At 41.5% G+C, this 27988-nt stretch overlaps 1 protein-coding gene across 1 annotated transcript; it reads left to right on the top strand.

The window, feature by feature from the left end:
* Positions 1 to 1286: 1286 nt before the first annotated feature.
* Positions 1287 to 27988, top strand: kif28 (kinesin family member 28). Its single transcript, XM_036593561.1, has 23 exons — positions 1287 to 1462; positions 3770 to 3961; positions 4211 to 4414; positions 5532 to 5567; positions 6010 to 6237; positions 6445 to 6599; positions 7950 to 8061; positions 10233 to 10300; positions 11151 to 11293; positions 12468 to 12589; positions 13620 to 13710; positions 13820 to 13880; positions 16106 to 16229; positions 16361 to 16503; positions 17032 to 17161; positions 17926 to 18033; positions 19273 to 19577; positions 19982 to 20116; positions 22745 to 22911; positions 23710 to 23808; positions 24119 to 24244; positions 25285 to 25433; positions 27824 to 27988. Exons 1-23 carry the CDS (start codon positions 1388 to 1390, stop codon positions 27986 to 27988), a joined length of 3138 nt encoding a protein of 1045 aa, XP_036449454.1. The 5' UTR covers positions 1287 to 1387.

The following is a 27988-nucleotide window of genomic DNA, read 5'->3' as shown; positions in this document are numbered from 1 at the left end:
TTCAACTTTTCACCAAGTGGCCTGAATGCAGTTAGACCTGTTATAGTGGATTATTGGATTAATCACCTGATCGCGATAATTTAAGCGGATCACAGTTACTTTCCTTAGTTGTTGGCTTTCAAAAATATGTTTATGTTGCAACAGTGTGAAATGAGCATGTTTTGTACTGGATTAGGACAAACGCAAAAAAAAAAAAAACATTTAAATTCCAACCTTTAGAGGGCGGCGGTGAGTAATGTTCCAAAGGCTACTTAATTAATCTGCCAGTTTGGCGTCTTCAGACTTGCTTTAATTTTTACTTTTCATATAAAATCATCAAATTTTTCTTTTTTAACACAGAAATGTTTACTTCATTGCAGAAAATGTTTCAGTAGTGATGATTTGTGATGTTCCACACTGATTTTCTAAGGTCTGAGTGCTAAAGGTGTTTTTAGGTTTTTACTGTGGGACACAGTTCAAACTAATCCGATAGATACGAAGTTCATTACAAATAAAGATTGAATAATTCACTTTAAATTAGATTTTTAGCCAAATTTTCCAGTTGCTTCAATACAGGAATTTGAAGATGAATGTGGAAATGTTTTATTTATGCTTTCACGGATTACAGTGTGATCTGTATACTTTTGTATTTTAATGCTAATTATTAAAACATTTAACAAAATATATTGTTTTGCAATTTGATGTCATCATCGCAACACATTGGCAGCCATTGAGGTTTTTCTTTCTGCTTTTTGTTTTGGTTTCACAATTTACAAAGAAATCATTCAAATTAAGATAATTAAAAATATAATTCCAACACTTTTTCTTCTAATTTATAAAACCAAATCAGTGAATATTGGTAATAATAAATAGTGTGTGCGTTGCGGTAATGAGAATGAGCTGGTCTCCAGCTAGTCTACTGAATTACATGAATATTGTTTATTTGCAGGATTATTATCACTTGAATGTTTGTGGATGTAATTTGAGGCTGTTTTCGTGCTGTGAGCTGTTTTAGACTCGTGCCATAACTGGCCTTACTGATTATTCTTGTTTGTTTGTTTGTTTTTTAATGAGCTAATTTGTTTATCTGCAGTGCTTCAATCCAGACCACAAACATACTAACTTTAACTGAGAGTCCTGGTTTCTGTGCTGAGATGCAGATGTTCTAAAACGTTCCACTGCAGGTCTGTTGGTCACTCAGTGCTGCTGTTTTGGAGACTCAGCTCCGCTGCAGTGACGGTGTTTGTACTGGACGGTGCTCTCTGACCGACTCAGGCTCTGGAAGTGATCTGAGGCTGCAGTCGTGTATTATTCATCTCTCGGGGAGAGAGAGTGAGCAGCTCAGGTGGTTCAGGTTGCAGTCCGTCCATCCGTGTCCGTCACTGTGGTCAGGACGCGCTGTGGGAACATGAGGGCGAAGGAAAACGACATGGCCAGTAAAGACTGTGTGAAAGTGGCTGTTCGAGTCCGGCCGTTCAATAAGGTCAGTAAACAGGACTGCTTGGGATTTGAGGGAATGGGAATGAGGATTCAGGGATTAAGAATGAGGATTCAGGGACTAATAATGAGGATTCAGGGACTAAAAATGAGGATTCAGGGATTAAGAATGAGGACTCGGAATGGGAATGAGGATTTGGGGAATGTTAGTGCTGGAGTTTGTTAGTTTTAGGCTGGATTTGTTGATTGGTTATTTCTTGACTAGCTGTTGTTTGGTTGGCTGTACTGTGTGGCTGTCGGTTGATTATGATGTGTGGTTGGTTGTGTAAAGTGGTTGTTGGTCGTATGTTGTCGCTGTAGGAACAGAACCCCGTATCTCCAAACTGGGAACTTTACAGAAGAAGGAAAAAGACTTTAGAGACTCGTAATGAACGTCACTGTAACAAACACTTGTTTGGGATGGTTGGCTGTGAGTTTGGGTGTTGTTGATTGTTCTTGCCCATGTCACTCGCTGGTTGGTTGCTTATGATGATAAAATCTGCTTATTGGTTGTGTTTGAGTTGCAGTGCTTTGTTGTTTTAGATCAGGGGTGTCAAACTCTCAGTAAATCTGAGGACCAGAGAAAAAAAGTTTTTGTTTCATATTTGATTGATGTAGAGCTGCAACCCAAACCTCAGCAGTGAAACGTGGGCACTTGTAGTAGACCTTAAAATTTTACATGGACACTTGAAATATTCGGAATGTAAACGTCCCCAGGTGCTCGGTCTTTCAAACCTACCTGTCTGCTTGAACTGGACACCTGGCGTCCTTTCTTAGCTGCAGGTTCATTAACTCAGGCTCAGTTTCTGAGCTGCTGAGCTGATGTTCAGTGTTTATGTTGGTTGAACTGCAGCTGAAATGCAGTTAGTGTGTTTGGTGATATGACTGGTGTGGAACCATGTAGAATTCTGGTTTAACTGCCGTCCCATAGACTGTTGTTGCTGATGGGAAACATGGTCGCTGTTGGTCGGGATGTTTATGAATTGTGTTTGGTTAATTGTGAGATGAGGTTTGTTGTTCTTTGGTTGTTTGGTCGCTTCTTAAATGTGGTTGTAGTTTATTGTGTTTATTGGTTGATTAGATGTGATGATGGTTGTATACAATCAGATCTCATAACCAACCAAACGATAAACAATGACTGACAAACAACCAAAGAACAACCAACCTCAATATCAACCCATATCTCCACGTTACAACCACCACATCTAACAATCATACACTAATCAGGCATAACATTCTGACCACCTCCTTGTTTCTACACTCACTGTCCACTTTATCAGCTCCACTGACCACATAGTTTCACTCTGTAGTTCTACAGTTACAGACTGTAGTCCATCTGTTTCTCTGCATACTCTGTTACCCTGTTCTTCAGTGGTCAGGACCCCCATGGACCCTCACAGAGCAGGTACTATTTGGGTGGTGGATCATTCTCAGCACTGCAGTAACACTGACGTGGTGGTGGTGTGTTAGTGTGTGTTGTGCTTGTCTGAGTGGATCAGACACAGCAGTGCTGCTGGAGTTTTTAAACACTGCGTCCACTCTCTGTCCACTCTATTAGACACTCCTACCTTCTCAGTCCACCTTGTAGATGTAAAGTCAGAGACGATAGCTCATCTGCTGCTGCACAGTTTGTGTTGGTCATCCTCTAGTCCTTCATCAGTGGTCACAGGACGCTGCCCACAGGACGCTGTTGGCTGGATATTTTTGGTTGGTGGACTATTCTCAGTCCAGCAGTGACACTGAGGTGTTTAAAAACTCCAGCAGCACTGCTGTGTCTGATCCACTCAGACCAGCACAACACACACTAACACACACTAACACACCACCACCACGTCAGTGTTACTGCAGTGCTGAGAATGATCCACCACCCAAATAGTACCTGCTCTGTGAGGGTCCATGGGGGTCCTGACCACTGAAGAACAGGGTAAAAGGGGGCTAACAAAGTATGCAGAGAAACAGATGGACTACAGTCTGTAACTGTAGAACTACAAAGTGCACCTATACAGTAAGTGGAGCTGATAAAATGGACAACGAGCGTAGAAACAAGGAGGTGGTCAGAATGTGATGCCTGACCGGTGTTTATGATTGTTGGATGTGGTGGTTCTTTATCTGCTTGTCAGCCATTGTTTATCGATGGGTTGGTTATGAGATGTGGTTGGTTGTTAATTTGTTAATGCTGATTTATCTGAGTTGTGCTCATTCAGTTTGTTGGTGGGTTGGTTGGTTGTGGTGATTGTTTGCCAGACAGGGTTGTTGTTGTTTGGTTTATAGTGTTGTTTGTTTATTGTTTGTGCCGCTGTTCTTGGTGATGTAGAGGGAGAAGGATGCAGGCAGTCGCTGTGTCGTCTCCATGAGCAACAACATCATCACCATCCAGGATCCTCGCAACCAGCAGAACCGCAGAACCTTCACCTTCGACCACGCCTTCTGGTCCCACAATGGCTTCGTCCGCAACGGCCGCGGCCTGTTCGTACCGGAGGAGGAGGGAGGACGCTACGCAGATCAGGTAACACACATCACACACACACACACACCTCATTCTGGCCGTCCATTGGATATTTTTTATTAATATAATCAAATTAGATACTTTAAATCAAAATATAATTAAATCGTAATTTAATTAAGAGTATTAAAGGGCTGAACTAAGGAGCTCAAAACAGGCTGAAATTTAATTTTATAGAAGCTGTGAAAAAGAACTAAATGTAATAAATATGTAAAATGTTCTCTGATCTATATTCTACATTCTCCTCTCCAGGTGAGTGTGTTCGAGGGTCTCGGTCAGGGGGTCCTGGAGAACGCTCTGCAGGGCTACAACGCCACGCTGTTGGCCTACGGTCAGACCGGCTCAGGGAAGAGTTACTCCATGCTGGGTTACGGACCCAACAAAGGCCTCGTCCCCACACTCTGCGACAGACTGTTCCAGTTCATCAGGACCAACCAGGACAGCCGCCAGTGCCAGGTCTCTAACACCGACACCACACACAGACTTAAAGACCCAGGGAACCGAAATCTGAGTTTTCTATCTATCTATCTATCTATTTATCTATCTGTCTATCTGTCTATCTATCTGTCTATCTGTCTATCTATCTGTCTATCTGTCTATCTAGGCAAGGCAACATTTCTATTTGTGCTAAGAAAAAATAAAAATTAATAAATAAACTTTTAGTGCTCCGTCACTGTCAAATGCATATTTATCTATTTATTATTCAGTTTGTGCTTTAAAACTGAATTAAATGTGTTATCAGGCAGATCTGATATCCATTTGTATGTATGTTGCTGCCCTGATGAGGTTTTATAGGATCACAGTTCAGTCTTAGGCTATTTTAACAGCCCACGAGGAGACTCTGTTTTTATTGCAGGACTATTTATAGGAGGAATTTGATTAAATATCAAATGTACATGCTGTAAACAGGAACTGTCATCTAATCTGTAATAGTCTGATTATGTGATTTCTGACACCACGATAAAGATCACTCTGAAGATCTACGTGGAAAACATTTCAGGAGCAAGAAAGATTTTCTTTTGGAAATTTCCAAAATACTATTTAAAGCTGCACTATATAAGGTTTTGGGGATTTGGAGACCTCTCTGGTGGGAATGTGTGACTGCATGCTGCGTGTGGAAGAACGTGGGTTCAACTTCTGAGCTGAATTTAACTGAAAGTATATAATTACTATGGATGCACCAATATGGCAGTTATGGACTGATATTGATATTTGATACTTTTCACATACGTTGATTATGAAAATAGAGATTTATAAAATTCGTACTGAATCTATCTGCATTATCAGTACATTAACTAGTGTAACATTTTAAAATGCAGATATTTTAGAGCAGTAATCCAGCGTCACCTAAACAGTCTGCGCTTCTGGAGTTCAGTAACCACATCATCACACATCTGTCTGAAATATCCAATCTAAACATCTGTCTGATAACGATAGTATTCAGGTATCATCATGTGTCCCTTAAAATTACAGGTGTATCAGTGATCATGATGTGTTTTAGTTAATAGTGTGAAATTATAGATTTATACTTTTTTCCTCACTGTAATAATTTTAATGTTTCTCTGTTCTTTAGGTTTTCTTCAGCATGCTGGAGATCTATAATGAACAGGTGAGACATTCAGTGCTCACAGGTGTTTATTCCTCATTCAGTCACATTTTTATACTTAAAAAATTAAATCTCTTCATGCATATTGTGTTTCTGATTATAAATATTACAGAGTAATTCTCATAGAATTCTGTCAGGTCAATAAAAATCATTTTATTCACATTTTATTCACATGTTCTTTAATAACTATGGTTCTGTTTGGGTCTTTATTTATTTGTTTGCAGAATTTTAGTTTGTGCTGAAATTATAATGAAAAAAATCTCTCATTTTTCATTTATTTTAATTACTCACAATTTATCTATCTATTGCAAAATTTCAAACTTCTATGCTCAAAAAACCCAAATAAATAAACATTTTGAGGCTCATCAGTGCACTCGCTCATGAATTTTCAATGAAAAGAATCAGCTTGTGCTTAAAAAGATGGATTAAACTCACCTGTGTCCAGGTGATCGACCTGCTGTCCAGAGGTAGCCGTTCTCCTGGGGGTCTGCGAGTGAGGGAGGATCAGCAGAGGGGCTTTTACGTGGAGGGTCTGAGGAGGATCCCAAGTGACAGCGCCGCTCAGGTGGAGCAGCTGATGGAGCAGGGAACCCGAACCAGAACCACCGCAGCCACTCACATGAACTCCAACAGCAGCCGCTCACACATGCTCATCATCCTGCAGCTCAAACAGGTGCACACGCCCACCTTTAAACTCACCTGTCCACAGGCCCCGCCCACAGATTCGTTCTTTCATCCCTTTCGACTCACCTGTCTACAAAAAGCATGTTCTACTGGGGTTCTACTGTTTAGCATCGTAAAAAGCTCTGTAGTGTTTAACCCGCGTTAGCTGCTGCGCCGCTCTCTCCCTCTGTGTATCAACTCCTGTTCTCTGGTACAGATCTTCTCTAAAGAGTGCATCACCAAACAGTCCAACATCAACCTCGTAGACCTGGCAGGCAGCGAGAGGCAGCGGTCATCAGGGTCAGAGGTCGACCGGCTGAAAGAGGGCACGGCTATTAACCTCAGCCTGACCACCCTGGGCAACGTCATCAGGTCAGGTCCGCCTTAACAACCGCACTGCTCCCTGTACTGCATACATTATAACGCTGTAAATACCAAACACCCTGTTCTACTGTTTATTTAGAAGTGTTCCTGTAGGATTTCGTCTGTAAATTGGCTTCAGCTCAGGAGGATCTGCCTGTTCTGCTGCTTCTGTTTGAGCTCCTCCTCATTTAACTCTCGTTCCTTAAAGAGCTCATATCCTGCATTCGTCTCGCATTATATTCTCTCACCTGAGCTCCACTTATAATGTTAGTGTGGTTTTATGGACCAAAAACAGTCAGAATTCATTTTCTAACCTTTCCTCAGTTCTTAAAGCTGTGCTGCTGTAGCTGAATGGGTGGAGCTAAACTGCTGTAGCTGAATGGGTGGAGCTAAACTGCTGTAGCTGAATGGGTGGAGCTAAAATGCTGTAGGCTGAATGGGTGGGGCTAAACTGCTGTAGCTGAATGGTGGAGCTAAACTGCTGTAGGTGGAATGGGTGGAGCTAAACTGCTGTAGCTGAATGGTGGAGCTAAACTGCTGTAGCTGAATGGTGGAGCTAAACTGCTGTAGCTGAATGGGTGGAGCTAAACTGCTGTAGACTGAATGGGTGGGGCTAAACTGCTGTAGACTGAATGGGTGGGGCTAAACTGCTGTAAGCTGAATGGGTGGAGCTAAATTGCTGTAGACTGAATGGGTGGGGCTAAACTGCTGTAAGCTGAATGGGTGGAGCTAAACTGCTGTAGGCTGAATGGGTGGAGCTAAATTGCTGTAGACTAAATGCTGGATGATTGTTTGTAGAGCTCTCCTGCTACCCGCTTCAGACCAGTTACCCACAACCCAGTCACCGCCACCTGCCTTGGACTGGCTGCCCACTCTACACTGAAGTCTCCTAACTATTACTATTAATATTAGTAGTGTAATAATTTTGTAGGTAGTTTGACCAGAGGAGGATGGGTCCCCCCCATGTGAGCCTTGGTTCCTCCCAAGGTTTCTTCCTCAGCTCTGAGGGAGTTTTTCCTGGCTTGCTCACCTGGAGGATTTACAGTTCATGTTGAAACTTTGTCCTAAACGGATTTCTGTGAAGCTGCTTTGTGACAAAATCAGTTGTAAAAAGCGCTATACAAATAAATTTGACTTGACTTGATTTGATTTAAATGGGGGATTGTATATATACAGTAATATATGGTATATAGTTAGCACTATGCTAATTGGTGGGGTAGAAGCTTTTACTGCATGTTAGCTCTATCAGCCTCAGAGCTCCAGCACTAAAGCTAAAGAAGGAGGCGTGTCTCGGCTGCTGACGGCTGTGGTTTGGTTTGAGTATCAGAGGTGAGTGTTTGTGTCTCCTTGTTTCTGCAGTGCTCTGGCAGAAGCAGCTTTGGGGAAGAAGGTGGTTCATATTCCGTACAGAGACTCCATCCTCACCAAACTGCTGCAGTCGGCGCTGGGCGGGAACAGCCGCACCGTCATGGTGACGCTCATTCCAGTTTTCCATGGAAGCTCGTTCCAGTCTGATAGGAGAAAAAAAATTGCCTCATTCTCTGTTTCTTGGAGCAGAATGCCAAAATTTTGACTTAGACAATGTTGAAAATATTTGTTATTTTTTTTATCTCAAATAATTATTGTTTCAGAATAATGACTTGTTTCTCAAAACATTTACTTTTTGTCTCAAAATTTTGACCTAACTAATCACTTTTGAGATGAAAAGTCAAATCTTCAAAAAGCAAGTCAATATTTTGAGTTACAATGTTGAAAATATTAATTGTAATATCAAAATTGTTTTCTCTAATCTATTAGTTAATGGCTTGTTTCTAAAATCTAAAGTAAAGCTTTTGAAATAGCAGGTAAATATTTGACTTATCTTTAAATTTTGACATGCTATGTTAATAATGACGTTCAGTTTTAATAAAACAGGTTATTGTTTTGAGATGATAAGTAAAAAAATGTCATTATTTTGAGATAAAAAGTCAAGTTTTTAACATGGTAAGTCAAATTTTTGACATACTGCAGCCAGAAACAGAACAAGAACAAAAGCTAGGTGATTTCTTTTATTCCACCAGGCGAAAATGGGCTTCCAAAGTTTCCCTGCACTTTCCACATGTTAATGTCAGACATCGTCAACATGTCCTTTTTTACATGATTTGAAAATTCCTGCTGACCTTCACACTGTATGAACATTTAATAAGGAATGGGCCAGCAGGAATGTTCCGAATTTACCTGGAATGAAATCTCAATACATTAAGCTACATTAGGAGTGAGCAAACTTTTGGCCACTGAAAGAGAAAAACAGCAACAATTTAGACCAAAAACACTGAGTGTCGAAAACGGAGGCCTTACAGATAATTTAGCGGTACTGAAAATGAGAAACAGTGATTAAAGACGTGTTTGTTCCTTTATCAGATGAAAATATCAGACACTTGTAACTATTTTGTGGTTTCTGTGAGGAACGACATTTATAATCTCTGCTCATGTGGAGCATCAAGACGCCCAGGAACTTCACTGCAGGACTGAAAACACGACTCAATTCGTAGAGCAGGGTTTCTCATCCACTGAGCCGCGGACCACAAGTAGCACCCTCTGGTGGTCCTCAGGCCTATACTGAGTCATGCAAGTCATGCAACAACAGCGCTTTATCTGTTTTTAACCATTTAGAACCACCGACCAACGGTGTTTGCACACAGAATTAGACCTCTGCATTTAACCCATCTGTGCAGTGAAACTTCCCACATACATACACACCAGTGAACACACACACTAGGGGGCAGTGAGCACGCTTGCCCAAAGCAGTGGGCAGCCCTATCTGCAGCGCCCTGGGAGCTGTTGGGGGTTAGGTGTCTTGCTCAAGGGCACTTCAGTCACATACTGTCGGCTCAGGGGATCGAATTGGCCACCTTCCAGTCACAGGGCTGGTTCCCTAACCTCCAGCCCAAGACTGACCCTTTGACTCTAGAAACAAAACATTCTGCCCCAAAGTTTCAATCGTCCACTTGTGAGTGAATAATTTAGCTTATTTTGCTAACCTCTGCCTGATTTCAGGTATAAAATAAGCTTCACCTAATCTGTTGATGTTTAATGTTCAGTGATACACATGGAATGTTGTTTCACCAAAAAATTGCTGTGTTGAATAATCCTATTCCCTAACCCTAATCCCAAAAAAGTTTTTTTTGTTTTTGTTTTCCTGTGGGCCTTCATGCCTTCTAGTGATCGATAGGTGGACCTTGAGGTGGAGAAGGTTGAGAACCCCTGATGTAGAGTGCATTAGAACCAGAAAGGTCCTGCAGTGCTGACGCCGTCTGTAAACGTCCACAAACCACAGAGTGAAGAATCACTGACAGTGATGGAGCTCAGTGTGTTGATGATCAGCCGCTCTCTGCTGTCCAGGACGCTGGATTTCAGCTCGTTCTGTACAGACTGTGATCATTTTAGTTCATTTATTTTATTTTATTTTTTTTAATAAATTGTCAGTTTCGGCCCGGATTTTTATTTTGGGTCATCATATCAGAATAATCAATAAAGCTTATTCCTCTTCCTGTTTCATCATTTTTCATCATTCTTTAATACGCCTCAGTAAACTGATGTTGAACTGTAGTTGTGGATGTCGTTACGCTGTTAATGAAGTCTTTCCTCCTCTGTTGTGTCCAGATTGCAACTCTGAGTCCTGCAGATATTTGTTATGAGGAGTCTCTGTCCACGCTGCGCTACGCAGAGCGGTGAGTTCCTCTCCTCCGGTTCTGTTCATTCACAGCTGAACAGGTCTTGGCTTCTTTTACAAGTACAGTGTCAGTCTTGTCATCACTATGTTGTCATCACTGCATCACTGTTTTTCTTCTTAGGCTGAATGGGTGGAGCTAAACTGCTGTAGCTGAATGGGTGGAGCTAATTTGCTGTAGGCTGAATGGGTGGGGCTAAACTGCTGTAGGCTGAGTGGGTGGGGCCAAACTGCTATATGGTGAATCTATGGGGTTAAACTGCTGTAGACTGAATGGGTGGGGCTAAACTGCTGTAGGCTGAATGGGTGGGGCTAAACTGCAGTAGGCTGAATGGGCGTGGCTAAACGGCTGTAGGCTGAATGGGCGGGGCTAAACTGCAGTAGGCTGAATGGGCGTGGCTAAACGGCTGTAGGCTGAATGGGCGGGGCTAAACTGCAGTAGGCTGAATGGGCGGGGCTAAACTGCTATAGGCTAAGTGGGTGGGGCCAAACTGCTATATGGTGAATGTATGGGGCTAAATGGCTGTAGGCTGAATGGGTGGGGCTAAACTGCTGTAGGCTGAATGGGTGGGGCTAGAACAGAACAGATATCTGTTAATGTGCTCTTTTTTGTGACTTCACAAACAAAATGGGTTATTTTTGCAGCTAAGTTTGCCATTTATGGACTGTATGTAATAATATTTACATACTACCTCAAAAAGTGAGGTTCTCCATGATATATGAGCCCTTCAGAGGTTCTAAGATCAGTATGTCCAAACCAAAAGCCATTTAGGAGCCTTTATTTTAAAGAGTAGGCGTGTCTGTACGGTCAGGACTGACAGTGCTGTGCAGTGATGACGTTCTGCTCTCAGGGCCAAGCGGATCCAGAACAGAGCGGTGGTGAACGAGGGCCCCACGGAGCGCCTGGTTAAAGAGCTGAAGGCCGAGAATGCTAAACTGCTTCTGAGGCTCAGCCGACTGGACCAGGAGGGCCGCCGGACAGATGAAGAGACCAGTATGGACCAGGACAAACACTAACACTGTCCCCAATTCACACCAGACATTCTCTATAGAGACAAAGGGGAGAGTTTCTTATTTATAGAGGAGTAGTTCACCAAAAAATCAAATTTACACATCACCCATCTAACCCCCCATGTTTCAAATATGATGATTTCTGGGTGTTAAATTGATCAGAACAGTGCATCATTCATTACATACCATAACATTCATTTTTCATTTGAAATGTGTGAAGCTGTTTTTTTTTATTTATGAACATTAAACTTTAAAAGGGAATTCTGCCTATTTCTCAGAATTTTTGCATAATTCAGTGGTTATTCAGACTCATTCAGAGTGGTTTGGTGTGAAATGGTTCAGATGTCTGTACAGTGGTGGTGATAGGAACCAGGGGTCGCCATGACTACAACACAGATATAGACATTTAATTTACTATCCAGAACCACCAGTGAACCTACACGAGTCTTCTGAGCTTATATGGAATGTTGATGATGGAAAATAGTGGAAAATCTGAATTTTGCCTCACAGTGCCCTGCAGGTATCCCTCCACCATGGATGGATTTAAAAATATGCCTTAGGCCGAAATCTTCTCAAAAGTAGCAGACGATTTCTCCAAAACAGGTAAAGCGCCGCTTCCTCTTTTTAAACTGCTAATGCGACAGTTCAGCATGCTCAGAGGAGAAGGCTAACTGCTAATTCTGTTAGCCTTTCCTAGCACAAAGACAAATGTAGTAGCACCTAGAGGAGAACATCTAAATAATAATCATGATTTTTCATATAAATTAAATTTACAAAATGTTCAGTGAAGATGTGTTTGAGAACTGATAGAATAAGAATGTTGCACATTTTAAAATACAGTTAAATGATTCTGGAAAGCGTGTTTACATTAATGAAATCAGTGAAATGGTTTTAGTCACTCGAGGTTAAAGCAGCAGGAAAGGGTTTAGCTAATGCTAAAGCTAACACTGGAGCTAATCAGAGCGATGTTCGATCGTGAGGAGGACTCGTCGTCTTTTACACAAGATCTGTCAGCAAATCTTAATGAAACAACACAAATGATCGACCATGGATGAGTGCATTTGTTATGACTACATCTATATTATATATTGACCAGTGGGGAGACTTTAAACAACCAAAACAGTTTAAACAACCAACTTCACAATTTTTTTCTGCAGAAGAACTGCGACGATTGCTGACCCACAACGAGCTCCAGATCAGAGCCATTCAGACCCTGTGGGAGCAACGACTGCAGGAGGCCCTGAAAGACTGGGAGGCTCAATACACCACCATAACACAGGTAAATACACCAGTATAACACAGGTAAATACACCACCATAACACAGGTAAATACACCAATATAACACAGGTAAATACACCACCATAACACAGGTAAATACACCAGTATAACACAGGTAAATACACCACCATAACACAGGTAAATACACCACCATAACACAGGTAAATACACCACCATAACACAGGTAAATACACCACCACAACACAGGTAAATACACCACCATAACACAGGTAAATACACCAATATAACACAGGTAAATACACCACCATAACACAGGTAAATACACCACCATAACACAGGTAAATACACCAATATAACACAGGTAAATACACCACCATAACACAGGTAAATACACCAGTATAACACAGGTAAATACACCACCATAACACAGGTAAATACACCACCATAACACAGGTAAATACACCACCATAACACAGGTAAATACACCACCACAACACAGGTAAATACACCACCATAACACAGGTAAATACACCACCACAACACAGGTAAATACACCACCATAACACAGGTAAATACACCACCATAACACAGGTAAATACACCAGTATAACACAGGTAAATACACCACCATAACACAGGTAAATACACCAGTATAACACAGGTAAATACACCACCGTAACACAGGTAAATACACCAGTATAACACAGGTAAATACACCAGTATAACACAGGTAAATACACCACCACAACACAGGTAAATACACCACCATAACACAGGTAAATACACCAGTATAACACAGGTAAATACACCAGTATAACACAGGTAAATACACCAGTATAACACAGGTAAATACACCAGTATAACACAGGTAAATACACCACCATAACACAGGTAAATACACCAGTATAACACAGGTAAATACACCAGTATAACACAGGTAAATACACCAGTATAACACAGGTAAATACACCAGTATAACACAGGTAAATATGGCGAGTGAACAGAATGTTTTCGAAACATTTAAAAGTTTTAATTTTGGCCATTTAATTCAAACCTGTTTGTGCTGACAGGAGAGGACGATGATGCAGATGTATCCATACATGCTGAACGTTAACGAGGACGCTCAGCTCTCCGGGGTCATCAAGCTCTTCATTCAGGACGGTCAGTTGTTTTGCTGTGTGTCCATAATAACAGCAGAGGTGTGTTTATGTGTCTAATGTTAATGTAATGATGGTTTGCCTGGTGGTGAGGTGTTGTGTTTTGGGTTCAGGTGAGTGGGACGTTGGTCTGGCAGACAGTTCACCCAGATCCATATCCGTCAGGGGGCTGGGGTAGGTTGGCTTACTCATTCATTTACAGTCATGTGAAGAAGTAAGTGCACCCCTTAAAATGTTTCTCTTTTTGTGTGTTTTCCTGAACCAAGAATGGATTTAAACAATGATTTAGGACCAAAATCTTCTCAAAAGTAGTTTGTGGTTTCTCCGTAACAAGTGAAGCTCCACCTCGTCTTTTTAAACTGCTAACACAGTGACGCTGGACAGTTCAGCGTGCTCTGAGGAGAAGGCTAACTGCTAATTCTGTTAGCTTTTCTGAGCACAAAGGCAAATGTAGAAGCACACAGAGGACAAGAGGTACATAATAATGATTATTCACATAAATTAGATCTAGTGACGTTCAGTGAAGATGTACGTGTTTGAGAACTGACAGAATAAGAATGTTGCACAGTTTAAAACAGTTATGCTCGTGGGTGTATTTCGGTTTGTCCACCTGAATTTCTTTTATTATAAGGGTTTAAAATTACATCACCATCTATTTGACTGGAAAGAAGACAGTTACAGCCTCATACGACCCCCACCTTTAGAATGTAGCTTATGAAATATGAAAGTTATGAAGTAAAGAATATGAAGAAGTGCGTTCTGGAACTACCGGTGGTTCCTCAGTGTTAAACATGTTTACATTAATAAAATCAGTGAAATGGTTTTAGTCACTCGAGGTTAAAGCAGCAGGAAAGGGTTCAGCTAATGCTAAAGCTAACACTGGAGCTGATCAGAGCGATGTTCGACTCGTCGTCTTTTACACAAGATCTGCCAGCAAATCTTAATGAAACAACACAAATGATCGGCCATGATGGGTGCATTAATATTGTTATTACTACTATGTTATCAATCCATATTATATATCGACTGTTGAAAAAGTAAGTGCACCCCTGGCTTCAGTAACTGGTGCTGCCCTCGTGGAAACAACTTCATGTAGGCGATTCCTCTGACTGTCTACCAGTTTCTGACATCGACTAGAAGAATTTTACCGCTCTCCTCCCTGCAGAATTCTTTCAGCTGTGCAGTGTTTGAGGGGCTTCGTGAATGTACAGCTGTTTCAGACCCCCCACAGCATTCAAACCCTCCATTTCTTCCTTTGAGCTGCTCCTTGGTGGATTTACTTGTATGTTTGGGGTCATTGTCCTGCTGGAAGGTCCAGCTTCAACTTTTTTACAGATGGTCTCACATTCTCCTCCAGCTCTCTCTGCTATGAAAGAGAATTCACAGTCACTTCTGTGACTCCAAACAGTAACACTGCCACCACCATGCTTTACAGCTGGTTTGAGGTTCTTCTGATCAAATGCAGTCTTTGGTTTTACTCTATCTTTGACCTCTCTGTCCAGAACACACTGTTCTAGAAATCCTCCTCATTGCCTGTATATTGATTAGCAAACTTTCGTCTTGCCCTGATGTTCTTTTTAGACACTAAAGCCTTCCTCCTGGCGCACCTCGCATGTATGTCAAATTGGTGCAGTCAGAAATTTGATGTGCCTTCGCTGTAGATAATTAGCTCTGAACAGCTGCACATTATTACAGTGAGATGAAGGTGAAAAAGAGTGAGATGTGTGGTTTGGTCTGAGCGTTCTCATTGAGGTCGCATGGCCACGATTTGGATAAATATCCAGTAAGTTCACATCACTAAGTTGAAGTGGCACAAATCTGATTTTTTCCTTAATGTAACACAGATCTGATGTTTTCAAATCTGACCTGAGCCACTTGTAGGGGTGTACTTACTTTTTACATGTAAGAAAATAGCTTTTGTCTTTATGTCAGTTATACAAAGGAGGACAAAATTTCTTAGTGTCACTTAAATTCTATCACCTTTATCTGTCGACACTGTTTAAATGAAAGCCTGATATCTGGATCTCCAAATATGCTGAAAAAGCCTAAACATTTCATGGGGTTTGCTTCAGTCCTCATATGTAGTTTGTACAGCAACACAGTTTTTAATCACTCTTTTTGGTCATTTTCACTATCGATAAGCACTTCATCGATTTTTTTGTCAAAATTTTCAGAAAGTGTCATTCTTGGCTATTTTTCTGGCGAAGTTTCAGTTCTTCCCTAAAACTAGTTGTGGCTGTAGAACTTTAATAGCTGTAGTAGAAATATGTGATACGTGTCTTAAATATCTGTGAATCTGTTGTGGATTTGTATGTTTAAGCTGTGTGTGTGTGTGTGTGTGTGTGTGTGTGTGTGTGGTGTGTGTGTGTGTGTGCGTGTGTGTGTGTGTGTGTGTGCAGTATTCAGGAGAAACACGCCGTCTTCTCTAATCAGCAGCGCAGAGTGACCGTTACCCCACTGTCAGGGTCAAAGGTCACAGTCAACGGAGCGACCATATCTCAGAAAACTGAACTGCATCATTTAGTGAGTCACTGATTCAGCACATTCACCAAACACTCACACACAGCACTTTAAGTCCTCTTCACCGCTGATCCATGTGTTATTTTTACTGATTATCAGTGATGCTGGGGTTTTATTGTGTGTGTTTTCTGAAGGACCGGCTGATTCTGGGCTCTAACAGCACCTACCTGTTCATCGGGTTCCCCTCAGAACGGGCCGGAGAGGACTGGACTCGTTATGATTACGATTATTTCCAGTCTGAACTGGCCGCTGCTGAGGGCATCCACCTCCACTCACTGTGTGATGAACAGGGGCCGAGTACGTCACAGTCCCAAATCTCCTACAGCCGTAACACTGCACTGAGATCTGCACCTCTTTCATCAATTATTTAATGTCTATAATCAGTTATTTAATATTTAAAATCTAATATTCAGTATAATCGATTATTCAGTATTTATAATCAAGTATTCAGTGTCTACAATCTATTATTCAGTATCTATAATCAATTATTCAATATCTATAGTCAATTATTCAGTAACTACTATGAATTATTCAGTAACTAGTATGAATTATTCAGTATATACTATGAATAATTCAGTATCTACTACAGATCATACAATAATTAGTAAGTTATTCAGTGAATGATGAATTATCTAATAACTACTATAAATTATTTAATAATTACTATTAATTAATTAGTATCTATTTTTAATTATCATTTAAATATCATTATGAATTATTCAGTAGGTACAATGAATTATTCAGTGTCCAATATGAATATTGGTAATAAAACATTTTCTTTATGGTCTGTGGTTTCTACTGTAAGCTGTGTGTTTATTTCTGTCTCTGCAGGGTCCATCCAGCCTGACCCCAGTCTACTGGCCGTCTTCTACGACTACATCAGGCTGATGCCCATGGTGACCGAGGCTAATCAGATGAGTCAGGAACTAAACAAGGTGATGTTTTACAGATTCAGAATAAATTTATAATTAAATTACTATCCAGAATACGACACAATTTAAAAGTGGTGATCAAATCTTGAGACAGACAAAAAATATATAATAAATAAATATATAGTACAAACAAATATATAATTACTACACAATATTTATCATTTAAATACTTGAAATAACTTAAAAAGGTTAGACTTTCCTTTTGGTGCCCAGTTGATATAATATTTAAATTTACATGGTATTTATTATTATTTAATAAAATAACATCAGATTTGAATACGTCAAGTCTGGAGTATGTATAAATGTATCTACAGTACTGTTCTGTTTTTTTACTGTCCCATACAAAAAAAGCGAAATTTTAGAAATTTAGAAAAAGTCAGAGACTCTTTCCAGTCAAAACAGCCATAAAGTTATTCATTTTCTGGCGTAAAGAAAAAAGCAGGAAACAGAAAATCACACAAACAGCTGAATCGACTCTCAGCTGTGTGAGTCAGTGAGTCACTCTGTACCTTTATTCCAGCTTCCGTTCTGTTCAGGAGACTCACTTTCAGTTCCTCAAAGAATCTGCAGACACACCTCCAAAGTTCAGTCTTAGAAGCTGGTTGATGATTTTCTGAAGTAATCAAACACATTCAGTGGTGCTGAGGTCTGGACGCTGGGGTGGTCAGTCCATTGTTCTGAGAACACCAGCAGCTGCTTTGTTTGATTTGTTCTTTGATTTTTTTGAGAAGTACATTTATTTATCTTTTTCATGCTGTAATTTTCAGGGGGTGGAGTTTAAGCTGGAGATTAAGAACCTGGCGATGTCCGACTCTAAAGGTCACGACCTGGAGAAGGAGATTGCAGTCAGGGTGACATGTGTGGAGAGAAAACAGGTGACCCTCGAACATCTGAGGTTCAGTTTTTACGTAAAATGTAATCAGAGTGGACTTTTAACATTAAAAAAACCATAAGAAACGCATAAGTGATGGACAGCACTGTCTGTTTGTATACACCAAAGAGGTCAATCAGGGGAATGACTTACATCAAAGGAAGGTAAGATTCTGATATCTCAGTCAGAGCTGGACCTCAGTGTGGTCAGATGATGTGTAGTAGGTGTTCTGAGCTGTAGTCAGATGTTGCTGTAAATGTGATCAGATGTAACTGAACAGAGAGTGATGTAATAACAGAACATTCAGAGCCACAGGGATCACTGGACCTCTCTAAACATCCCCAAATGTCTCTGAACACCTCTAAACACCTCTGACCCCTGTAAACACCTCTGAACACCTCTAAACATCTCTGGACACCTCTAAACACCTCTGAAAGACTCTGAACATCTCTGGACACCTCTAAACACCTCTGAAAGACTCTGAACACATCTGAACACCTCTGAACACCTTTAATCACCTCTGAACACCTTTAAACATCTATGACCATCTCTGAACACGTTTAAACATCTCTGAACACCTCTAAACATCTCTAAACACCTCCGAAGGACTCTAAACACATCTGAACTCTCCTAAATACCTCTGAACATCTCTAAACACCTCAGAGCACTTTTGCACACCTCTAAACACCTCTGAACATCTCTGAACATCTCCAAACACCTCTGAACATTGAACTTTGCAAACCTTATTCAGCAACGACTGACCTGACGCTTAAACACGTAAACACATATTTGTTTTTTCATATATAACCTTATATGTATTTGTCATTTTAATTAATTCAATTTTATTATCTTTTTAATTTGATTCTATGTCCTGTTTTTATGTTTTTCTATGCACTGTTTGAATAAAACTGTTATAGTAGTTTTAATTTGGTCATTGTTAAAATGTTATAGTTGTCAGTTCTATAGTTGTAGAGGTTTTAGGTTAGTCATTGTATATTAGATGCTGACTAATTCGTACGAGATTCTGAATAATTCATAGCGATTACTGAATAACTTATGGTAGTTGCTGAATTCATAGTGGTTACTGAATGATTCATAGTGGTTACTGAATGATTCATAGTGGTTACTGAATGATTCATAGTAGATTCATAGTGCATACTAAGTATGAATAATGATGATTATTGGATAATTAGCCTATTAAAGTCCAAATCTGATATTAACTGCATTTTGTCTGTGTGTCCAGGTGTGGATGTGGTCCAAAGCGAAGTTCATTAACCGTAAGTTCCTGATGGAGGAGATGTACCAGCAGCAGGCTGGGGGCGTGTCTGGGGGTGTGGTTGTGGGTGGAGCAGACCTGCCCCCCCTCCCCAGAGACAGAGACCCATTCTGGGACCCCCTGGAGCCTTTGCACCTCGGCAGCGCCCACCTGTGGCTGCAGTCTCTGCCCTTCCGCATCCACGTGGAGGAGCAGGTGGAGGTGGTGGGACCTGAGGGCTCGGAGGAGGCCATACTGCAGACCCAGCTGATCCCCTGCAGCCCCACGGGATTGTGGGTAACATTTCTGCATCCTACATACTGTACGCACTCAAAACAACACAAAAAAACACAAAATGAATATCTGATCTCATTTTAGGTGAAATATTCATGCAGAAATATGCATAATATTATAATTTTCACAAACCTTCAAGTAGCATTTTATGTAATTTGATTTGATGAGGGGCGCCTAAACTTTTGGGTAAGACTGTAGATTGTTAACAGTGTGCAGACAGAGTGAGCATGAATGAAAGAAAAAAGAGAACTGAAGTCGGCAACGAATCATACGTGTTTTTTAATGTACCCAGTGGTTTTATTGGATGGTGTGTGTGTTTGTGTGTGTGTGTGTGTGTGTGTGTGTGTTTGTGTGTGTGTGTGTGTGTGTGTGTGTGTGTGTGTGTGTGTGTGTTTGTGTCCAGGCCGTTGGGGGAGGATGATATCCTGATTGACCCCACAGAGCTGTTGGGAAAACGTCTGGACTTCCAGCTGGTTCTGGATCAGTGCTGTGGCCTGCGCTGGCTCAAAGAGGCTCGAAACCGTGGCGTCCAGATTGGGTCAGTTCCTCTAAAGGCCACAGTACACCAACGGGACGAACACAAACAAACACAAAGGTTTGGTTGGTTTGCCATACCCTTGTTTGGTTGTTGAAAGGTATAGTCATGGGCTGGAGGTTGGGGAACCAGCCTTGTGACTGGAAGTTCGCCGGTTCGATCCCCTGAGCCAACTGAAGTGCACTAGAGCAAGACACCTAACCCTCAACTGCTCCCCGGGTGCCGTGGATAGGGCTGCCCACAGCTCCGGGCAAGTGTGCTCACTGCCCCTAGTGTGTGTCTACACTTGTGTGTATGTGGTGTTTCACTGCACAGATGGGTTACATACGGAGATGAAATTTCCCCGTTGTGGGGTTAAAAAGGGTCACTTAATCACTGAAATGTTCTCTTGCCATTCACTCTAGTTCATTTTACTAGTAAGTTCTTTTTCTGAGCTTTTTAAGGAAAAACTGCAAACATTAGTTCGTTTATGTTTGTTCGTGTTTTTCCCGTCGGTGTGTTCTGGCCTTAAAACGACACCAGATAACCAAACAGAGCTTTAGGTTACCTGGATACCTGGAAAAAAACTAATTCCTGAACAGCCAGAGGAGGTATGAGAACGGCGTCCAAGTCCCGAACCCCATCTCCTGGGCCCTGCCTCCTGCTCCGGAGTCAGGCCAATGCAATACATCTCACGTTCGGTCCTCGTTTCGCCACCGAGCTGCGGAGCGAGGATGGTGACCCGGGAGGCCGAGAAGTGAACTCTCTTTCCCTCTCAGCTCAGGTGTGCAGACAGACAGCTGATGTTCGTGTGGCTTGGCAGCACAGACACCTTTAAAAGGAGCGGAGAGGGAAGAGAGAGGGAGGAGAGGGACGAGCAGTGGTGACAGAATGGACTGAGGAGCTGAAAAGGACTGAAAATTCACAGAGAAGCCACAGAGAAGCGGTCAGCTTCGGTTTTGTTTTTGTTTGGTTTATAATGTGTCTTATTTGCGACTTAAAAAGTAAAATGGCTGCTGCAACATCACTCCGGCTCGGGCTCCGCCTTCCTGCCCTATCTCATTGCTATCGTCAGTGCCTGTAGGTCAGGGAACTGGTACAAAGACCATTAGTCTTCCAGATTTTCCACTATGAGTGTTGCATCGGCTGCATATCGACAGTTATTGATGTTTCTTCCACCAATCCTGAAACCTCGGTCATCTTCCTCCAGTCCTGCTTCTCTAGTAAGTTTGCATACAGGTCAGTAATGGTGGCAGTGGGCAGCCTTGTCTAACTCCTTTGCCAATGTGGAACCAGCCTGTTTGTTCACTTTCTGTCCTGACCGTGGCTTCTTGATCAGTGCAGAGGTTGCTTATTAGAACAGTGTGAGATGGTCTGATATTCCCAGTTTCCTGAGGACATTCCATAATTTTACATGGTCAACACAGTCAAAGGCTATTCAGTGAAACTCACACTGACTTCCTTCTTGAACTCCTTGGCTTTTTCAGTGATCCAGCGAACCCACACAATGATATCTCTCATTCCTCTGCCTTTCCTAAATCCCTCTCACACATCTGGCAGATCTGCAGTTCTCTTTCAGTGTAAAGCTCTATTCTGCTTTTAATAATCTTGAGAATGATTTTACTGGAATATGATATGAGAGAATTTGAGAGAATTCTTTCTCGTCTCCTTTCTTTGGCACTGGGAGATAATCTGACCTCTTCCACTCTGACAGCCGTTGAGCTGTTTCGCAAATTTGTTAGCATAAAAGTTTGTCAGCACTTTAACAGAATCTTCTTCAAAATCTTGAATGATTTCTGTTGCAGTGGTTCCTGTGGCTTTGTGTCTGTCCGTGTGGTTTTCTGGGTAAAGTGCAGAAGTGGTTTGTCATTGCCTTCTTCAGCACAGTTAAACTGCTGCCTTTGCTGTTGTCTCTTCTGTAATCATCTGCCAGTGACATCGTCCTGTATTGCTGCTGCACAGTATAGGTGGTAGGTTTAGTCTGAAAACTCTGTGGAGACCTTTCTGCCATGGAGACCCTGAAATGTCCAGTTTACCTGGTGCTGTATTTGTAAAAACATATTGGTTACCAACAGTTACCTATAAACTCCTTATAACTTGCGAGTGGGTGACGCTCAACTGCTGCAGGCTGAATGGGCGGGGCTAAACTGCTGTAGGTCGAATGGGTGAGGCTAAACGGCTGTAGGCTGAATGGGTGGGGCTAAATTGCAGTAGGCTGAAGGGGTGGGGCTAAACTGCTGTAGGTCGAATGGGAATGGGCGGGGCTAAATTGCAGTAGGCTGAATGGGTGGGGCTAAACTGCTGTAGGCTGAATGGGTGGGGCTAAACTGCTGTAGCTGAATGGTGGGGCTAAACTGCTGTAGGCTGAATGGGTGGGGCTAAACTGCTGTAGCTGAATGGGTGGGGCTAAACTGCTGTAGGCTGAATGGGTGGGGCTAAACTGCTGTAGCTGAATGGGTAGGGCTAAAGTGCTGTAGCTGAATGGGTGGGGCTAAACTGCTGTAGGCTGAATAAGAAGATATGTAATTGTTTTTTGTGACATCACAAAAACAATGAATTTGAAACAGGTTGTCTTTGCAGTAGTGTCCATCTCTGGACTGTGTGAACTGGGGGAGGGAGCAGTACGCTTTCAAATATTAAAACCTTTTCCAGGTTTCAGATGTTCGACTGCCCTCAGCCGCTCTACACACCGGCCGTGTGGCACAATGTGAACCCGGTTCTGGAGTACAGGGTGCAGTTCACGGCCCTAAAGACGTCCCCCGAGCTGCTGAACTACCTGCAGAGCAGCGCGCTGGTGCTGGAGCTGTGGGGGCTGCAGGGTGAGCGGGGTTCACTCACAGCTGTACATTTACACTTTTACACTCTCGTCACACAACACGCAGTCAAACCTGCAGCACTGTGAGAAACACTCAGGCCATCTGGGACGTTTTCATTGAAATTGTATTTGCATTTATTGTAATTTTTGTGTTTTTTTAAATTGATGCAAATGAATAAATACACAGTCCAAAGTGGTTTGATGTCTGAGGTGGTTTATCTCTCCTGAAGGGAGTCCAGTATGAGTTTATCTAATCAGTACTTCATTAAATTAAAATCCATGTGATGTCTGGAGAGCAGAGAGAAGTCAGCAACCAAACCTGTGTCCTTCTAAGCTACATATTCAATATTCATAACTTTACTGAAAACAGCACATTCTGACTGCTGTATATATGTTTATTTGTGTTTCTTCTAATATTATATAGCATTTTTACTGTTTTTGTTTATTTGCACTATTCTACCCTTATATAATGTTTTTATTGTGTTTGTTTATTTGCATTTATTCTAATCTCATACAGCGTTTTTAATGTTTATATGTTTATTTTGCTCTTATTCTAATCTTATATTGCATTGTTACTGTATTTATGTTGATTCTAATGGTATAGAGTGTTTTTATTGGCACTTAATGTCCAGATAAATAGTTTAAATCTGTTGTCATAACTAAGACTTTTACACAGTGCTGTACCTGATATCTAAAACTGATGTATAATTAAGTATACTTTAGTATAAAGTACTTACATACACACAAAGTATACTTCACATCTTTGAAATGTGTTTTTAATCTGTAATGCTTGTGTGTGTAGAGGGATGCACTGACTTGGTGTCCAGTCTGGATGGAGTGAGGACGACTCCGGAGGGCAGCATCATCATCGACAAAGCCAGCACTCCACAAAACACAGTCAGTGCCTTTCAGCGCCCACATTCACTGTTCATTCACATTACTGAGCTCTTTCATATATTTATTTCCAGTCTAAACAGCCTTTAGGTACAAGTTAGAGGATGTGTTCACTTAGTAGCTGTATATGTATATGTGCATGTGTGTATTTGTGTATAAGTATTTATGTGTAGATGTGCGTATGTGTGTATGTGTATATGTGTGTATGTATGTGTGTGTATCTGTGTATGTGTACATGTATATATGTGTATATGTGCATATATGTGTGTATTTGTGTTGATGTGTCTGTGTACATGTGTAGGCTGTGGACGCTGCAGGCTCAGATCTGAGCTCATCTCTCCACGCTCTGCATCAGGACCTGGAGCAGCTGAGGGTCACTAACGCAGCGCTGAGGAAGGAGAACAGCGCTCTGAGAGAGCAGCTCAGCGCATCGGCACGACACGGTGAGCCACCGCGCTCACACAGCTATGATGACCGTTAGCATTGTTTAACTTATACAGTCTCAAAGCAGTGCTGTAGTGTTCGAGTTCCGTAAATTAACAGACTCAGTCTCGTCTCGGTCTCATCTCAGTTTCGACATCATTTGGTCTCGGTCTTGTCTTGGTCTTAGTCCAGTCTCGGTCTCCACATCATTTGGTTTCAGTCTCATCTGGGTCTCAATCTCGTCTCGGTCTCCACGTCATTTGGTCTCGGTTTCATCTCAGTCTCCACATTATTTGGTCTCGGTTTCATCTCAGTCTCCACATCATTTGGACTCGGTCTCGTCTTGGTCTCAGTCCAGTCTCGGTCTCCACATCATTTGGTTTCGGTCTCATCTGGGTCTCAATCTCGTCTCGGTCTCCACATCATGTGGTCTTGGTCTCGTCTCGGTCTTCATGTCATACGGCCTCTGTCTTATCCTGGTCTCCATATCATTTGGACTCAGTCTTGTCTTGGCCTCCACATCATTTGGACTCGTCTCGGTCTTCACATCACTCGGTCTCAGTCTTTTCTCAGTCTCCACATCATGTAGTCTTGGTCTGGTCTCGGTCTTCACATCATTTAGTTTTGGCCTTATCTCAGTCTCAACATCATTTGGACTCAATTTCACCTCAGTCTCAACATCATTTGGATTCAGGCTCATCTTGGTCTCCACATCATTTGGTCTTGGTCTTATCTCGGGCTTCATGTCATATGGCCTTTGTCTTATCTTGGTCTCTACATTATTTGGACTCAGTTTCGTCTCAGTCTCAGTTGACATCATTTGGGCTTGGCCTTGTCTTGGTCTCAACCACTCCTAGTCTCAGTCTTGACTCTGACTTGTCTCTAGTGGTCCTGGATACAACACTGCTTTTAAGGACCCTTAAAGTGCGTCAACACATAATGCAATTACAGAACACACCTGGCTCTTTAAGCGCTTTTTATTAAAACGATCATGTTTTTACAAATGATCTCCGTTTCTCCTGATTAGCTCCCTCGTTCTGAGCCTGTTTCATGGTTGCAGGTGCTGATGGTGGGCGTGGCCGGCAGGAGAGGAGAGGGAGTCTGAGGACGAGCTGTGATGCCGATTTCGCTCGAGCGCTGAAGGTTTTCTATCACAGCATGACCTCCGTCAGGGGTCAACTGCAGCGTCTGCGGAGGCACAGACCCAGTGTACGTACACAGAGAGAGTCCTCTGCCCTTCTAATACACAGACCTCTTCAAAGCATCAAAGCAAAACCTCTGCCCATCGTTAGCAGGACTAGCCTAGCTAGCACATAGCAGTAATAGCTAATGTGCTAAAATACATTAATATCTAAAGGTTTTGGGTTCAGTTCATTAACCAGCTTGAGTGATTAGTGAGCTTTATACTCACAGCTACTCAGAACTGGGTCCATTACTGTTTGTTCTTGTGCCAGAAATTCTTATATAGATTACTCAGACGAAGTAGTTGAAACTGTGTAAAGTAAAAAGTATTTGAAAGAATTGTTAAATATTCAGATATTTACAAGGATTATGTGCTGATCTGTTTAAACCCAAGGCATTAATAGAGAGTAATAAGCTAAATATGTACAGAATCATCTTCTTTTTAAAGGGAGGAGTCCGTCCCAAACCCTAAACACTAAATTTACACTTCTGAAAAAAATACTTACATCTTTTTAAAAGGTTTGTTTTTAAGATATGTTTGATTTTTTTAAAGAAATATTGAGTTTAATTTTTAAATAAAACAATTTATTTAAAAAATGCTGTCGCACATTTTCATGTCACCACCAAAACACAGTTTTAGTCTGTAGGCGGAGCCTTGTTTTAGCCACGCCCCTGCATTTGGTGAGCAGTTAGATCCCATTGTTTTGAAGTAAATGTGTCCCAAAGTCTGAAAATCAGTGTGGAACATTAAGAATCGTCATATTTTCTGTAGTTCAGCACTTTTTAGTGTTTTAATGTAAAATATGATGATTTTCTGTGTGAACAGCTGTTCAGAGCTGTGTCACCGAAACAGTCACTACTGAAACAGTCACTACTGAAACAGACACTACTGAAACAGTCACTACTGAAACAGACACTACAGAAACAGACACTACTGACACATTTGGTACAGTTTGGTAGAGTTATGATTGATTTAGAATGTTCAGTTATTAGTTTTAATAAAATAATCATAATTAAGGTTTAGAGTCACTCAGAGCAAAAGGATTTTAGTCTAAAGTTCAAGATCAGTAAATGTGTTTGAATCAGTTCAGTAGACTAATTTACATATTACACCTCTGGTTCATTAGAGAACTGATGGTTATGTGTTGCTTATGTAATAAACGTCTGTATAGAGATGTTTTCCCTTATGTGAATTAGATGGTTTTTTGCCAGAGCACAAAATAATTACTGTTCCATAATCATTGATACCTGGATGTTGATATGTACAGACTGAGCTGTTGGTTATTTGTCATTTTAATTTTACTTGTTTACGTCTATTGCACTGATCTGTATGATATTTCTTATAACGGGTGCAGCCTCGTCCTCATCTGGCGATCATTAACTGATCTGGTTTTAATAGCCTATAATCAGTTTTATCTAACATCACATGGTGGTGCGCTACCATTGTTTCAGGTGCTTTGAAACACTTTTCTGAGCCTATATTGCTAAAGGGCTACAAGCTGTTAGCATTATTATTTAATGTTATCAGTTAAGACAACTAAAGCTAACTAGGCTAACTTAGCGACTGTTTTCTAGCTAATGCTAAAGCTTCCGTCTCAAGGCTCCCAGAACAGAGTGACAAAGTTCTGTAGGGTTCTGTAGTTTTTATTTAAAACATTAACTCTGTTTCTTATGGCAGCATATTCCAGACTTGCAAAAATGCAATTTTGAAAATGCTGGCGCAATTGTGTATTTTTTGGACAATTGCCATTTCGAGTGTCAGTTTTAAACATGTAATTCAAATTAAAATGCAAAATGTGTATTTGCATTTGCATTTCTGTGGTTAAAGGCTGTTAATGTGGAAAAGCAAAGTGCTGTCAACATTTCATTTCCATTGTCTTAATGATCTGACATTAAAAATGGAAAAACAATCGCGCATTTGCAATTGCATTTCCTCATCATTGCGCTTCAGCTCTGCTAACATGACAATGCAATAGCAATCCTGTTTGCAATTGCGTTCTCACTGTCAATAAGCACTCCTGTCAATCAAACGCAATAGGTTGGATGTCAGGAGGGGCTTTTAGAGTGGGGCATGTTTTAGAAGGAAGTGGTGAGTCTGAACTTTGGTGGTTCTGCAGAAGAGCTAACAGAAACCGCTGCTAGTGGTTTTAACACTCGCCCACCAGGCCCAGGAGGATCCTGTCCAGTGATTTTTGTGTTAAAGTAATTTTTGATGAACTAGGAGAGCTCAGGGCTGCACGAGAACCACTGTTAGTGAATTGGAACATGTCTGGAACATGCTGCCATATTTTTATATGAATTATTTCATAATTTCTGGTAAGATTCCATAAGCATGACAAGCATATGTTGGGTACCAAAACCCCAGCCCACTCATGCTTACAGACCTCTAATCACTCATGAAGTTGTGTTTACGACAGGAGGAGGAGGACCTGCTGGGTTTGCGGCTGTTTGTGGACGAACACTCGCGCCTGCTGAAGGATTTCGGGGAGCAGCTGGAGCAGAGCGTGTCCACGCTGAAGCAGGACGTGGCGGCCATCGTACGCAGGAAGAGAGAAAAGTCCGGAATCTGGTCCGAACGCTGA

The sequence above is a fragment of the Colossoma macropomum genome, unplaced genomic scaffold, assembly GCF_904425465.1.
Source record: "Colossoma macropomum unplaced genomic scaffold, Colossoma_macropomum, whole genome shotgun sequence".
In the NCBI taxonomy this organism is placed as follows: domain Eukaryota; kingdom Metazoa; phylum Chordata; class Actinopteri; order Characiformes; family Serrasalmidae; genus Colossoma; species Colossoma macropomum.
This window is presented reverse-complemented; position numbering and strand designations above follow the sequence as displayed.

Excerpts from the sequence above, each read along its gene's own strand:
- kif28 (XM_036593561.1), top strand. The coding sequence starts at position 1,388 with ATGAGGGCGAAGGAAAACGACATGGCCAGTAAAGACTGTGTGAAAGTG. Across the intron at positions 13,881-16,105 it reads ATATCCGTCAGGGGGCTGGG|TATTCAGGAGAAACACGCCG; the intron begins GTAGGTTGGCTT and ends GTGTGTGTGCAG. Across the intron at positions 23,809-24,118 it reads CACTCCACAAAACACAGTCA|GCTCAGATCTGAGCTCATCT; the intron begins GTGCCTTTCAGC and ends TGGACGCTGCAG.